This window comes from Rhyacophila brunnea, unplaced genomic scaffold (assembly GCF_057557595.1).
Source record: "Rhyacophila brunnea isolate RB1 unplaced genomic scaffold, BYU_Rbru_1.0 scaffold_1, whole genome shotgun sequence".
Taxonomy (NCBI): domain Eukaryota; kingdom Metazoa; phylum Arthropoda; class Insecta; order Trichoptera; family Rhyacophilidae; genus Rhyacophila; species Rhyacophila brunnea.
In genome coordinates this window covers 12,911,364-12,927,189 of record NW_028232751.1, presented here as the reverse complement: position 1 = coordinate 12,927,189, position 15,826 = coordinate 12,911,364, and the positions used below count along the sequence as shown (strand labels likewise).

General features: G+C 33.5%; 1 protein-coding gene across 8 annotated transcripts in view; it reads right to left on the bottom strand.

Annotated features, from left to right (window-relative positions):
• Positions 1-15,826, bottom strand: part of MESK2 (misexpression suppressor of KSR 2) — a 345,381-nt gene that overhangs the window by 18,432 nt on the left and 311,123 nt on the right. For all 8 annotated transcript variants that reach the window (XR_015069751.1, XR_015069755.1, XR_015069756.1 and 5 more), the window contains 3 exons: positions 8,448-8,589; positions 6,975-7,121; positions 2,190-2,474 (listed from right to left, as the gene is read on the bottom strand). Coding sequence is in view for 3 of the 8 variants with exons in the window: in XM_085941397.1 (XP_085797523.1) it covers positions 2,190-2,474; positions 6,975-7,121; positions 8,448-8,589 (574 nt within the window). In the remaining 5 variants the exon portion in view is untranslated. The remainder of the gene's footprint in view (positions 1-2,189; positions 2,475-6,974; positions 7,122-8,447; positions 8,590-15,826) is intronic.

The following is a 15,826-nucleotide window of genomic DNA, read 5'->3' as shown; positions in this document are numbered from 1 at the left end:
ATTCACACCAGTATGCTTTTCCAATTAAGCTACGGGCATCTTACTAAGTTACGACGATTTAAACTAGTAGTTGTTACATGAAATGCTTATCGAATTCCTCAATTAAATCGTTGGAATTTGGTAAGATACCCGTAGCATAATTGGAAAAGCATACTGGCGCGAATCCAGCAGATACAGGTTCAAGATCCTTCGGGAGCTGTATTTTTTTCTACAGAATGATTTCTTCTAGTGTGTATATGCATGAAATGTTTTCAAATTACGTATATTAAATATATAGAATGTAACATTTTCAACTCTTGTCTTATTCGTTGAATAAAAAGAAATAGTTATTAAAAATAATATTGTTTTATAGATAATTTATATATTTTTACAGATGGAGCCTTCTGTAGTTCACCTATAAAAATTACTGAAACAAGTTCCAGTTTAATGTTAGTGTAATTTTTGTAATCTGAGTTTGAATGAGAATTAGTGGCTCGAGAGGTTCTTTTCATATGTTTAGGCTCCATCTCTAGCAGAAGGTTTTTTTCAACATCTTTGGTTGATTGAGATTACAGTAAAATTACCAGATAGAGTATTCGGAACAGAGAAATTCAGTGGATTTCTATAACTGACCATGTTCATTTCACATTGCGCTAAATAGATTTTCCATGCACGCCTTACCCATTCTTCGAAACCCTCTCTTTGAGTAAAATGGTCAGAGGTATGGTTGCTGCCAGTGATGTGTGGTAATTTCGCTTGTAGGGATGTTGGGAATAAAAATACTCACTATTTTCCATATATTCATAAAGTTTATGGTTATAGATATATTATATTATCTCTAGAAAAACTAATATGATGGGTGGCATTACAGAATAGTAGCTCTTCAATATTCTAATAATATGTACGTAAAATTTGCCATAAAATTGCACAATAAATGCATATTATTATTACATATTCTTTTATAGATTGTTTGTGGGAATGCTTTTTATCAATCTACAGCAGCGTCCAACTGGCGGCCTGCCAATGCCGAACTGTACAGCAAATTTTTCAAACATTGAGGAGAGAATTATTACCCATCACACATTAAAATATGAAAAAATTTCATTACAATACTAGATATTAAAAATACTTTTTCAAAACAAAGAAACATACCTACTGCGTAATCAAATAATTCGATTAGATCAAAATGTGGGTTACCTTTATAAACATGTTTTTGGATTTAGAAACAAACTAAAATTGTTGAAGTTAAATTTGCAGGAAAATAATTTATTTCATTTTGAATCTTGCAAAGAATTCTATGAAGAATTGAACGAATGTAAAATAGAAGTGAATTTCGATTTTTTTTTACCTAAATTAGATACCCTGATTAAAGATTTTAATACAAGATTTTCTCAATTCGATGACCTTATGCTGAGTATTAATTTATTCAGTGATCAATTCAATATCGATATTAGCTCGGTTGATCCTAAATATCAATTGGAATTATGCGACCTTCAGGCTGACCCATTTATTGCATCTAGTGGAGCAACTTTTGAATATAGAAAAATACCCAAAAATGAGAGATTTTAGACTTCAAATCATTTCTATGTTCGGAAGTACATATATCTGCGAGCGTGCCTTCTCTGACATGAAATACATAAAATCAAAATATAGAAACAGCTTGTAGGACTCCACGCTTGAAAATATAATTTGACTTGCTAGAATAAATGTTGATATTGACATAAAAGAAATTGTTGCTCAACAACTAAGGTCACAATGCTCCCATTAAATAACTAATAAGTACATATAAGTATAATCTTTGTTTTGTAAACGTAATTAATTTATGATGAATAAAAATTTTTACAAAAAAAAATTAAATAACTTAATAATATTATTGTTTTTAGTTTTGATTTTTTTTGTATAAAAAATAACTTTTGAATTGACTGACGTTTCATTTACCTATCCTCTTTGGCCCCGAAATGTTTGCTAAAGAAAAAATGGCCCACGGTCTAAAAGAAGTTGGACAGCGCTGATCTACAGCATATATAGTAGTAGGTAGTTGTTATCACAAAGCTTCTGTTAGTCTTGTTTTGCACATTTGGTACCCATGTCCCTTGATGATGATTATCCATTGAGGTGATGTTGAGGCTAACGGAGATTGACACCATTATGTTCCCAACTCAATTAAATGATTTGGTTTAAATAGATTGAATATAAAAATTAATCAATACCTTCATCCATGTAGAGTTTGTAGGGTCAAGGCGACCATTCAAAGTGACAGTGTCATCAACGTGGGGGCTCAGGGAGCCGGTGATGTTGATGACGGGCATGCGGAGCGTGGAGCAAGGGGCATCACGCACACGCCTGCCAGCTGGGTCTCCTTCTCCGCGGGTGATGTTCAGGTCCGTACGTCGCACGTACGCGTCCATTAACAAGGCCAGATTTGAAGGATTTACATGGCGCGAGAAATAGGACTTGTAAACTTGTACTAGGTCATGGTTACGTTCCTCTGTCCCCTGAAATACCACAGAGTTAATAATATTGAAACAAAGGTAACTTTTTATCATGTCTATGTTTTACTGCTCGCCATGATATTAAAATTGTATGCACAAATTCGAGTGTAACGCAAAAATGTTACCATTACTATTTTATTACAATTTTTCACAGCATCGTAACAAGCACAATGGCTGAGCGGTCTAAGGCTGCAGTAATTTTAAATTGAAGTTCTGTTGGCGTGGGTTCGAATCCAACTTCCGACAAATATTTTTATATTTTATTTTATTACTAATATGTATTTCTTAAATTATTAGTTTTTTTTTAACCTTATTAAGGTTGTACCTCAGTTGAGGCACGGTCTAAAAAGATCGTGGCTAGGCGATGCGCGGATTGCGGGTCGCGGGTGCAAATGACGCATGCCAAACGAAATATAATTTGTCATATAAATCCAACATACGTCCATTTTATGTTCTGTTTATTGTTCTATTAGTAACAATAATAATATATTCATTGACATGTTTTCTTTTTAAAGTAAATGGGTAACGTTTTTAGTCATCTTTACACGATTTAAGAATTCATACGCCCGTCGCCACCACGAAACAAAGTGACATGTTTCCAGCTCGACGTTCTCTCTCAGAATGCGAGCGAGTCCAAAATTTCGTCGCGCCTACAGTTGAAAATTATTTGCCGTTTCACTGATGTATCACTTTAAGACAAATATACGTTAAAACATAAGTTAATAAGTGAATACTAGACTAAACAAATTGATGATATTTTATTACTATTATGTATTTCTTTTTTAGGTTAAAAATTTTCTAATTAGTTGAGCAAGTACCTCTAATTTTATGTTATACAAATTCAAATATGTTTGACTTTCTTAAGAGCATGCTTATTACTTAAATAACAATAAATATAACATAAAATGGACGCATGTTGAATTTTTACGACAAATTATGTTTTGTTCGTCACGCGTTGTTTGCACAATCTGTACGTCGCTTAGTCACGATCATTTTAAACCGTGCCTCAGCTAAAGTATAGCCTTAAGAACTTAATTCACTTATATTTTTATGTGTTATGTTTAAAAATTATTACTAAATAAATAATTATTGGTTTATCGATATTTCATTTTTTTTTTATTGAATTTTGAATTTAAAATGTTTATTTACCTACAAAACAAACAAGGTGTTTGGTTAAAATTTTAGGATTTGCGAAGTGTTCCATCGCAGGAAAAGTTTGGGAAACACTGGTATAAACTATAGAGTTTGGAGATATACAAAAACTTTCCAGAGGTGGCCTTTGATACCGACAAAATATATATAATCGGGGTTTCATTTTTTAATTCACAAAATTTATTTAGATTGTCATTTCAATTGAATGTGCAGCAATCAATTTCTCATGACGTGCGACACGTAGGTAAAAATGGAGGTTTTATGGTATTTTCAGAGCATAATCCTGGACATTCCTTAGACGTTGTAGATAATCTATATTATATTTATATAATTTTGAAGCCTTACTATACTTTATATAAAGTATTTTTATTACATAAAATAGAATTTTTTTAAACCTCTCGATCTAATGTTTTAGAATATAGTCATATTTCAGTACATCCATATGCAGTGGTGAAGATTTTTTAGATGTATTAATTTTTAAACGCATTTATAAAACCATTAGAAAAATCGTTGTTAACATATTATACTTAGTGAAATATTTACGATAAGAAATTATATTTATAATTTCTGTGTTCCCAAATTTGACAAGAATTAGGCATTTTATTATTCAAAAAATGGGCAACGATTAAAGGATTTTTTTTTTCGGTTAATCTAATAAATTACACAATATATATCGTATTAAATTAAGAAATATAGTGAGCTATTTTATTATTAATCCAGCGCTCGAAATGGAAAAGTTTAGGAACCGGAGCGCTCGACAATTTTCTGATGATATTAACACAGTTATCAAATTGTATGTATCTATAATATAAAAAACAATATTTGTTTGTTTGTTCGTGTTTTATGCGCTGCCATACCGTTCATCCGATTGCGATAAAACTTTGTCAACTTATTGCTTTCACTTGCGCGAAGAGTATAGGCTATATCTTATATATAAAAATGAATGTCTGTCTCTCTGTCCCGTATGAGTTTCTATACCATTCATCCGATTGCGATGAAATTTTGGTAAGTGGTTGTATGCACACCCGTGAAGGTTTCTGAATTAGAAAAATCATCATCTTCATCATCTTCATTTTATTTTCTTTTAATCGTATGGTTCCTATACCATTCATCCGATTGCAACGAAACTTTCGTCAGTTATTGTACGCACACCCACAAAGGTTTCTAAATTAGAAAAACCATCTTCTTCTTCTTCTTCTTCTTCTGCATTATATCTTCTTTTATTCATATGGTTCCTATAACATACATCCGATTGCGATGAAACCTTTGTCAGTTATTGTGGTAACACCCGCAAAGGTTTCTGAATTAGCACAACCATCTTCTTCTTCTTCATCTATTCTATCCTCTTCTATTCGTATGCGTTCTTATACCATTCATCCGATTGCGATGAAATTTTGACCAGTTGTTGTGCACACGCCCGCGAAGGTTACTGAATTAGAAAAACCATCTTCTTCTTCTTCTTCATTATATCTTCTTTTATTCGTATTGTTCCTATACCATACATCCGATTGCGATGAAAACTTCGTCAGTTATTGTGGTAACACCCGCAAAAGGTTTCTGATTTAGTACAACCATCTTCTTCTTCTTCTTCATTTTATCTTCTTTTATGCGTATGGTCCCTATACCATTCACCGATTGCGATAAAACCTTCGTCAATTGTTGTCGTAACACCCGCGAAGGTTTCTGAATTAGTGCAACCATCTTCTTCTTCTTCTTCTTCTTCTTCATTATATCTTCTTTTATTCGTATGGTTCTTATACCATTCATCCGATTGCGATAAAACCTTCGTCAGTTGTTGTCGTAACACCCGCAAAGGTTTCTGAATTAGTACAACTATCTTCTTCTTCTTCTTCTATTCTTTATTCTTCTATTCGTATGCGTTTCTATTCCATTCATCCGATTGCAATTAAACTTTCGTCAGTAATTGTGCCAACACCCGCGAAGGTTTCTGAATTATTACAACCATCTTCTTCTTCTTCTTCTATTCTATCCTCTTCCTCTACCCTGTGGAGGTCCATATGATCCTATTAGGTTTGGACATGGTCGGAAAAAAAAATACATACGGCCCTAGGAGCTCAGTAAAATTAGGTAGACATATTATAGCTCTATTCGTATGCGTTCCTATACCATTCATCCGATTGCAATGAAATTTTGATCAAGTGTTGTGCTCACGCCCGCAATGGTTTCTGAATTGGTACAACTATTTTCTTCTTCTTTTTCTTCTATTCTATCTTCTTTTATTCGTATGCGTTCTTATACCATTCATCCGATTGCAATAAAATTTTGACCAGTTGTTGTGCGCACAGCCGTGAAGGTTTCTGAATTAGTACAACCATCTTCTTCTTCTTCTATTCGTATGCGTTCCTATACTGTTCATCTGATTAAAATGAAACTTTGGTGAGTTGTCGTGCGCATGCCCACAAAGATTTCTGAATTAGAAAATCATCTTCTTCTTCTATTCGTATGCGTTCCTATACCATTCATCCGATTGGGATGAAACTTTTGTCAGTTGTTGTGCGCACACCTGCGAAGGTTTCTAAATTAGTATTATATAAAATACAAAGTTTATTGTTTGTTTGTTCTATCCAATTTTGATTTTTTTACTACATATTAATAACATTAATAACGTTTGCATATTTTGGATTCGATTTTAATTTATGTTAAATATGTTATAATCATAATTAAAAAAATACGATCCTATCATTCAAATTAACGTTGTGGTGTGGTGTCATTAAAATTTATTGAAATCGTATTACTGAAAAGTTATCATTTTGCAGTTCCAACCTTATACGTAGGAGGTGTCGATTGTCGTGTCCGGCAACTTGTACGTACGCAGTTCACAGTATCACAATTCATTGTGAAATGTTGTATCGGAAATACATGGCTGTATATTAAAGACCGTCCAACCTCTTTGGGTCGTATAGTACTGACATAAAATTCATGTAATTCATGAATTTTTTAAAAATCAGCTATGAAAATTGAATTAATTTTCATATTGAATCTAATGAGATTAGAGACCATAATATTTATAGTATACGACATCTCTTTCCGATAATTCCGATAAGAAAGCTCACGGTGAAATGATTTACGTACAATTTACATGTTACCGTCGATTGCTAGTTTGAGACTGTACCGACGAATTTGCGCCGAGCTGAAATGAATTTGTCATAACACTATCGATATATCAGAGATTTTTCTTATGGTAGAACAAATTTTCCTAATGGCATAAGGTAAAAAAAAAACTGTGGCATCTACAACCATTTTCCAACACAATACCGAAATAAATTGAGAGAAGAAGACGTGTTTTCTTGAACATTTTACTGATAGGGTAACGAAAATAGCTTAAGTTACCCGTCCAAAATGATGCCACATGAGGTAGTCGAGAACTCCTTGGGTCATTCCCTTTGATCGCAGATGACGAGCGTTCATCTTCTGATATCCCCATTCGATCCATCCTGCCTGTGTAGAAACACAATTGATGAGACAGAGAACATCCACCTGGAAAAAAACAAAAACAATGTAACATTCAATCAAGAAATAGTATTTTTGAAAGTTGATGTTTGATGAATTAGTTTGATTTAATTGAATTTTAAAAACTAACCAACACTTTCTATAATTTGTAGTCTTAGTGCAATGAAAACAAATACGTATGACTGACTCTAGTGTGCACTATTAATTCTCTTATCTTATTAATCTTAACCGCCTACCTTCACCCCTCGCCATTGCTGTAATATGTTAGGATGGCAGTACAATACTTTAGCTTTAGGGTGGACTTTCGTTCTAATGTCATTTGACCCAGTAGCGAAGGGTGGAAGTAGGCTGTTACGATCCGCCATAAATAGTGCAGTTTAAACTTTGTTAGTCATACGTATTTGTTTTTATTGAATTAATTCTACAATTTTATAGATGTTGATGGTTAATTTTTGAAAATCAATGAGACCCTGCCTAACCAAACCATAATAGTTTTGATATACTTTGGGCGATGCGACAAAATTGTGCACACTTTTTCATTCATACTTATTTGTTTTCGTTGGATTAAAAATGCATATTACACATATTGTTGGTTCATTTTTCTAAATTTATTAAGATCTGCCTAATCCAAATTATAATAGACAAAACATATTATTTTATTTATAAAATAACTAAAATTATGTATGGTTTAATTGCATAATTTTAGATATTCTATAGATAGACGAGTATTTTTTGACTATTATCTATAATGGCTAGGTTTTCGCAGGGTTTAATTAAATTTTGAAAACTAACCAACACCATCTGTAAATTGTAGTCTTATTTCAATGCAAAGAAATATTATGTGTGACTGACAAAGTTTAGTATGCACTATTTATGGCTGATCTTAACAGCCTACCTCCACCCTTCGCCACTGTTTTGACCAGATTTTTTTCGCTGATTTGTCACTTTTGCGAGTATAGTTTTATTTTTCGGACATTTAGATTGTTGTGGTAAAAATATTCATTTTATTTTTCAATTGAGCAAGAGCTTAATGAATCGGTCAAATGGTAAACAACTATTTATCGTATAAAGTTTTTTTAATATACTTAACTAATAATAAAATATCAAGACAGAAGAGAAACTAATATTGGGGCTGTATCATTCAATATTCTTTAAACTCTTACAAACTCAACACCTACTTTTGGAAAACTTGGTTCCATAAAGATGAGGCCCAAATTAAATGTTCCGTTTTACACCTACATAACACGGTTTTAGAGAATAAAACATTACCGTTCGGAAAATAAAAATGTAGTAGAAAATATAAGTAAGAACATTTGGACAAAATGATCAAACATCTTCTGAAATGGTACTTACTTTTTCAGGGTGAGTTAGCGCGAATCGTGCCAGAATGTTGGCACCAGCTCCCACTCCGAAGCCAATGAAAGACTTGATGTTGAAGTGGCCCAGGACATAGTTCAGCTGATTGGACAATTCATCCATGGTGGGATAGATGTAACTGTAAATAATTGTACAATGCAATAATCAAAAATCAAAATTTTCGTCAACAAGAAAAATGATCACATTTTTAGGACTACACCCTCTTATAAGAAACGGCTTTGGAGAATATATTCCACATTTGATTGGTGGATGTCCTTTTTAGGATTGGGGGAGTGGTGACAGGTTTAATGTGTACTAGGGTAGCGAAACCGATTAACTGGGTAACCGTGAGTTTATAAACTAACCGAAAACTGGACAATGTTACACGGTTACCCGACCGAATTCTTAGTAGGTTTTTGTAACGAAAAAAATAGAATTATGTGAAAAGATATACCAACAACAACGCAGTTCGGCATGACATTTTTTTTAAATACCTACTAAATTTCCTTACTATCTTACAATTAACTGACTGAAATTTTTTCCTATCTTTTTTTTTTTTTTAATTATGACGGTTTAAACCGGTAAACTGGTCAGTAATTCGTAAAAAACGCTATCCGGATAGTATTTTTTCCCAGTTAATTGGATGCCTTGGTATGTACTCTTATTATTATGTACCATTAAGAAGGAAAACTTTAAGTACATTCAAGGGTATATTACAAAATTGGTGATAAATGAGTGTGGATCAAAGTATCACTGGAATAGTCTAAATAATGTATTATAACTATTTGGTAAAATATTCTCTACGTGCACGTGGACAGCTACAAAATGCGAAGTTCTTAAAATATCCATTTTTTTCACATATTTCTAAACCCATAGCGAGAGTGTTAAGTGAAAAAGGGCGTAATGAAAATTTTTGCAACATTATTTTTTTTAATAAATTAATAATTAATTACAATATGTTTGCTCGTTTCATAATATTTCTTTCGCTAACTACCTTACCAAAAAATAGTTGAAACTATTAAACGGAACTTTTGGGACGCTGAAGACTACATTCTAAAGTTTAGATAGGTTAGTTTAGAATCTAAACTAAACTAACCTAATCCATATATAACCCATTATCGCCAATAAGACCTTTATGCCCTTATTACTTTGCAAACTTTATATAGTATTTATAGAACAAATAGGTAGGTATACTTCAATGCAATACACGAATAAAATACATCAATAAAACTATACATAATAATAACGAGAATACATAGTTATATTGTGATGTATGACCACAATTTATAAAAAAAAAACCCGAAAAAAATCTCGTAAGTATATGTATTAGTGATATTATCTAAAAAAATCTTTAAAATAAAAGTTGAATTATTAACCAAACGCACAAACGCCATAAAATTCAAGGATGACGTATTGTTCTAAACGCTAACGCCAACATCACAAATAACAGTACATGTCTGAAAAAAAATGTATAAAATATGTATACCACAAAGTAAGATTAGGTAGGATCTACTTACCTACTCGTATGTATGTTTTCATAAATATAAAGATATGTGTATTTTCCTTTTGTTTTTTTACATTATGATTATGTCAATAGGCTCAAATAATTTTACTCTACTGGCTGTTTAACAATGGTTTACATTTTATTGAAGTTGCCATGCAAAAGAGGCGTAAGCAATATTTTTAAAAATGTATTATAACTTTGCTTGGGCGTTAGTGAAAACTTTTTTCCAATAAAATTATTATTTCCCTTTGCTCTCTTGTATATATAGATGCAAATTATCTCTAACGCTCTTTTGGCTTAGCAACATCGATATTATTTATGCATTTTATGTTTTTTTTTTTTTTTAAATAAAGAATACTTGTGTGTTTTCGTGTTTTCCTTCGAATGATTATTTTGCGCTTAGTCCTTTATTTATTTATTTATTTAAACTCCATATACAGTATACACGTACCAGCAGCAGGTATACAAACAGTGGCGGCCAGTGACCAAAATTGCTTTCATAGGGGGTGCACTAAAAACTTTCTTACCTTATTTAAAAAGAAGATCAATTCGGTGTTGTTTCTGCTTAGCGAACACCTCAATCACTTTTTCATTAAAGTCTGGAACTGATTGTAAAAGTTTTTTCTCGATGCTTAACACAGATAGACAATTAAGTCTGTCCTCGTTCATGGTATTTCTTAAAAACGATTTAATTCTTTTAAGGGTTGAAAAACACCTTTCACTTTCCACAGATGTCATCGGAATTGTATAAATGATTTTTAAAAGTTTAGTACATTGGGAAAATGATGTCATTAAATTATTATATTATATTATAAAACAATTGTAAAATAGCTATAGCACCATCCGCGTTTTTAAAATCGTCCCTATTGTAAATTACTGATAATTCGTGTTTAAGTTTAAATATATCCAAAAAGTCATATGATTCCAGGGTAATTTTAAAATCATTCTCAGGAAAATTAACCCTGTATCCTTCAAAATGTTCACAATAAAAAAGTTTCGCCGCTAGTAAATGTTTATTATATTCTAGCCTATCTTTCATTTGGACTAATATTAAATCACACACATCTTTACACATTTCTATATTGTTAAATTTTATTCTTTTACTGGGAGGCTCGGAACTTTTAACATTATTAACAGACACTTCAAAATCACAAATAAAACGTTTTATCAATACGGAGTGTAAGTTTCGAGATTGTAATTGTTTAAATAAAATGTCACAATGAGGCATTATCCGCCGAAAAAATGATAGCCAAAACATAAAATGTTCATCTGTGAGATACCGCAGAAGCATATCTGCTTGATTTATTGTATTGCTATCATTTTCACTGTTTAATATTGCTTCCATACACCCCTTAAGTGGTTCGTAATATATGTAAAACAGTTTTAATGTTAAAATTCCACCTCGTTTGTGGGGCTGATGGAATTTTTTTCTTCACGATCTCAGATAGAAATTTTAGCAGAAACTAAGCTGAACAGTGAACTGCAATGATTTTTCAAGAAAAAATAAAAAAAAATAATATATACAATATAACTATAGTTTGTTTTGAATACGTATTTTTCGACGCAGGATATAAAATTGTTGACGACAAGGCGCCAGACCCTTCGTCTACAAAATAAAATAAAGTCTAAAAAATTGCGTCGGCAATAAAACTTAGCGCGAGTCAAGTATTGTTAAGCATATGACATCATGTTCACTCACTTGCTAAAAGAACATGGTAACTCAGATATTATTTTTTTATAAATTATATTAAAATATTTGCAAATATATACGATTTAAGGATCGTAACCATAATATTTATGTTGATAGTCAATTTGTATTCAATATCAGCCTATTTCCAATGAATTTATATGAGATTTAAATAAAAAAAATCTATTTTTTATCAATCCTGCTAAATCTCAGTTACTACATTTTTCCGCGTAATCCTATTGTTGTTTTTTCTGTGTCGAATTTTGTGAACTGGTCGGCGTCCCAGAAAGCAATAAAATCTTGTGTTTTTATGACATGTTTATTAGTTTCACGTATCGGGTTGATCTGTTATTACCCAATGTAATATGATAGGGAAACTAAGATCCATATTTGTGCGTTGACCACGAGCGCTCGATTTCTGAGTACATGCTTTTGGTATAAATTTACACGGATTAAATTGCGATAAACGAGTGATGACTTATGAATAGCATTGTTGCACATTGAGTGATGTTTAGGAAAAAGCAGTGCAGCGCACGTGCATGGTGTTAGAGGAGCCGCCGCTGTATACAAATACAAGTTTTGCATTGATATCAATTTGGTTATGATTTTAATATAACTAGTTGAATGTAATAATATTATTTTAACACATCGAGTTAACTATGATAAAAAGGGGTAAGTGATTTTTTTTCAATTAACCGAACTCTATAATAACAAAAGTATGCCAAAATATCTCGTTTATCTTAGCATCCTCGCTACGATATTAGCAACAACAAAAAATCTAATAAATTAATAGTTCGGAGGCATGCAGGCCAATTGCAGGGTATTAATTGAGTAGTCCGTATATTTCGATTAAAAAGAGAGACCTAACTACCCTCAGTTACGAAGCCGGCGCGTCATTATGTAACGAAATATATTCGCAAAGTTTTCTCAAATTGTAATAAGTTTCCGGACAATATTTTCTCAGTCTTATTGATCTTACGTTCGTGAGCTGGTATATGTAATGTCGCGATTGAAACCCATACAAGTGCATGATTACATGGATTATATTACAAATGAATACAAACAAAAACAGAAAAGAAGCCCATTTTTATTATACTGAAACAAGAAATAATTAATTATTTACACAGGATTTAAATATGTAGCAAATTCATTTATGGGATATATACAGAAACGTATGAAATAGCGAATTGTACGAAAGTAGAGTGTACGAAAGTCGAGGGGCGCATGTAATTTCAAACACATGAAAAGACACATAATGGAAAAATGTATCTTTGAAAGATATGTAAAGGTAGTTTCTGCGGCGTTCCAAATTATGTACTTGATACAAATATACAAAAAAATCAGTCTTTTCAAGGTAACTAACTGGTCCAGAGTTTACCTATTTATTAGTAAGTAATTCGTCATAGGTAGTCGATGTAAAACAGATCATCCAGCACATCATGTTTATTGGAAATTAACAAACTATTCCAATCTTAGATTGTTACCCCCCCCCCCCCCCGCACCTCCTGCAACCCATAGCACCAATTGTATGTTAAATGAAGTTGAATTAATATAGATTTGGTGTTTAAATTTTTATATTATTTAAAACAGTGTTTCTCAAGTCGTTTACATCTGCGAACCGTTGAAAATATGAGAAACATTTTGCGGACCACTAACGCAGAAATAAAAACTATGGTAACGTGTAATCGTGATTGATTTCGTCACGTAAAACCATTAATCTCTTTTAAGACTAAACACACAATGCACAAACATGGAGTTTTAAGATTTTATTCTAATTTTCCTGCGGACTACTTACCAGTGGTCCATGGACCACCGGTTGAGAAACACTTGTTTAAACGATACACCCGTCGTATATAAATAATGTTATGTAATATCGTGAAGTGAAGAGGGTCCATACAAAATTAATAATTTGCTACAATATTGAGAATTGCGATAGCGAATCATTAATTGACAGCGTATTCAAAAAAGTCATTGACAAAATAGTGACGCAGGTATAACATTTTGTGATCTACTTATATAATAAAGGCGCCGATGGACAGATGAGCCGAGTAACATTTAAAATCAAGCATCTTTTCCTAGAATCAATGATTTCATTTACGACATTAATTTTAATATTAATAATATGTTCCTAATAATAAATACTACATCCATACAATACCACCCCACACACACACCGTGGCCGTGCGGCTTAAGCGTTGGACTATCACGCCGTGGGTCTCAGGTTCGAATCCTGGGTCTGGCAAGTAATTTTTCATTTGGCATTTTGGCATTTGGCAATTTGGCAAGTATCAATTTGTGTGTTAGTCAGGGTATGGGCCTAATAGGTTGAGCAAGTGGCTGACATCCATTTCTCGTAAAAAACAAAATCTGTTAATACAAACCTCTACTCTGTGGAGGCCCATATGATCCTATTTTAGGATCGGACATGGTCGAAAATACAATAACAACCTATTTAAGATGAACAATCTTTATTTTGTGTTATCATTATCACTTATCAGTCAAGTTTGCGACTCGCATGTTTGGTTCGTGGGTTTAATCAATCAGCTACAGTCATCGAGCCAAATAGAATTCACATTCAAATGACCGATCGACCGCCGCGCCATGGCAATATTTTCATTGACTACTGACGGGTCAATTCGCGAACCTCGGGTCGTATGTCCGTCAGAGCATTAGATCAATAAATGATTACATAAACAAATAATTACAAGATAAAAATAACTTTTTATATAAGTACAACGTTTTTAAATTTTCTGTTGAATTATTATGCTCAATATGCTCAAACTTGTACTTGATATGAAGTAAATAAAAAACAAACAAACAAAATATAGAATACTGAAATATCATTTTGACATTTCATTTTGATTTCCATAGTAACGCACGTATATATTAATAATTTAGTTGCTAGGACCACCCCCTTAGCAACCAATAATAGTCTTTTACTTTTTACGGATTTTTCTGAAATAACTTTCCATACAAAATAGAATTAACTGAAAATGAATTCAATTCTGCTTAAAGATGGCTAAAAGTATTAAAAGAATGCATTGGCATCGTGTTCTGATATATTCTAAAAGTTTCAAATGTCTAGCTAGTCGGAAAGTTAGTTAAAAATCGATTGAAAAATTTGTACTGGACAAACAACCACCGGACATATTGAAGTTAAATTCCCTCCACCAAAACCCGCCCCGTACCACCCTCGGTCTTAATCGAGAGTATCACGGGACCCATCAATTGGTGATGTGAAGCATCTAAAAATTGGCCTGGGAGTGTCCTGGGAGAAGATGTCCAAGACTTAGGTTGCTATGCTCAAAGTGAGCTCTGACTGAGTTTACTGAGTTTACTCTAATGCAAAGTGCCAGGGAGAGAAAAAGCACATGGGATTTACTTTAAAGAAAAAGAAGCTACTATTTTAATATAACAAAGAACGAAGCTAATCATACAGGCAGCAAAATTTATGTGAAGAGATCTTCACGCCCGTAGTAAGACGCCGCAAATTTTTTGAATGCAAGATAGTTGGCCTTAGTAGCAACCAGGTCGGACGGGCCGATGGGTCCAACAGCTGGTTGGACCGACCTGAGCATTTCCTCCCGTTCGGAGCACATACTCAGACACTCCCATAGGATGTGATTGGCATCCTGTACCTCCCATCCGCATGGACATGTCGGATGGCTTACAAGTCCAAGCTCAAAGAGCCTGCCAGCGAAACCACCATGACCAGTCACAAATTGACTGGTGTAATGGTCTGGAGTCAAATACTTGGTTATCTCCATTCGCCACTGAATGTCTGGAAAAAAGCTGTATGTGTGCCGGCCCTTGGTGGATTCGTCCCACTTTCGCTGCCAGGTCTTAATGGCCGCATCTAGCGACATGAGTCTAATTTTGCGCTTCAGTAGTGCTAATCCCTCGCCAGCTCGTCGAGGGGGGGGGACGAGATGAAAATCACCAACGTCGGCCTCCTCACCTTTGAGGAGCAACACTGAAGCGCCGCTGACCTGAATGTGCAGGTCAAGTGGGAGAATACCGGCCAGGACCGGGAGCGCGTCGGTTGATGTCGTACGGTAGGCCTTGGTAATGGACAGGAGCGCGCTGCGCTGTCCTCTTAAAAGAGAGATTCTAAGTTTGACACTCTTGGGAATGCGCGGGCACCAGGCACTGGCGCCATAAGCCGCTATTCCCATAAAAATGGCG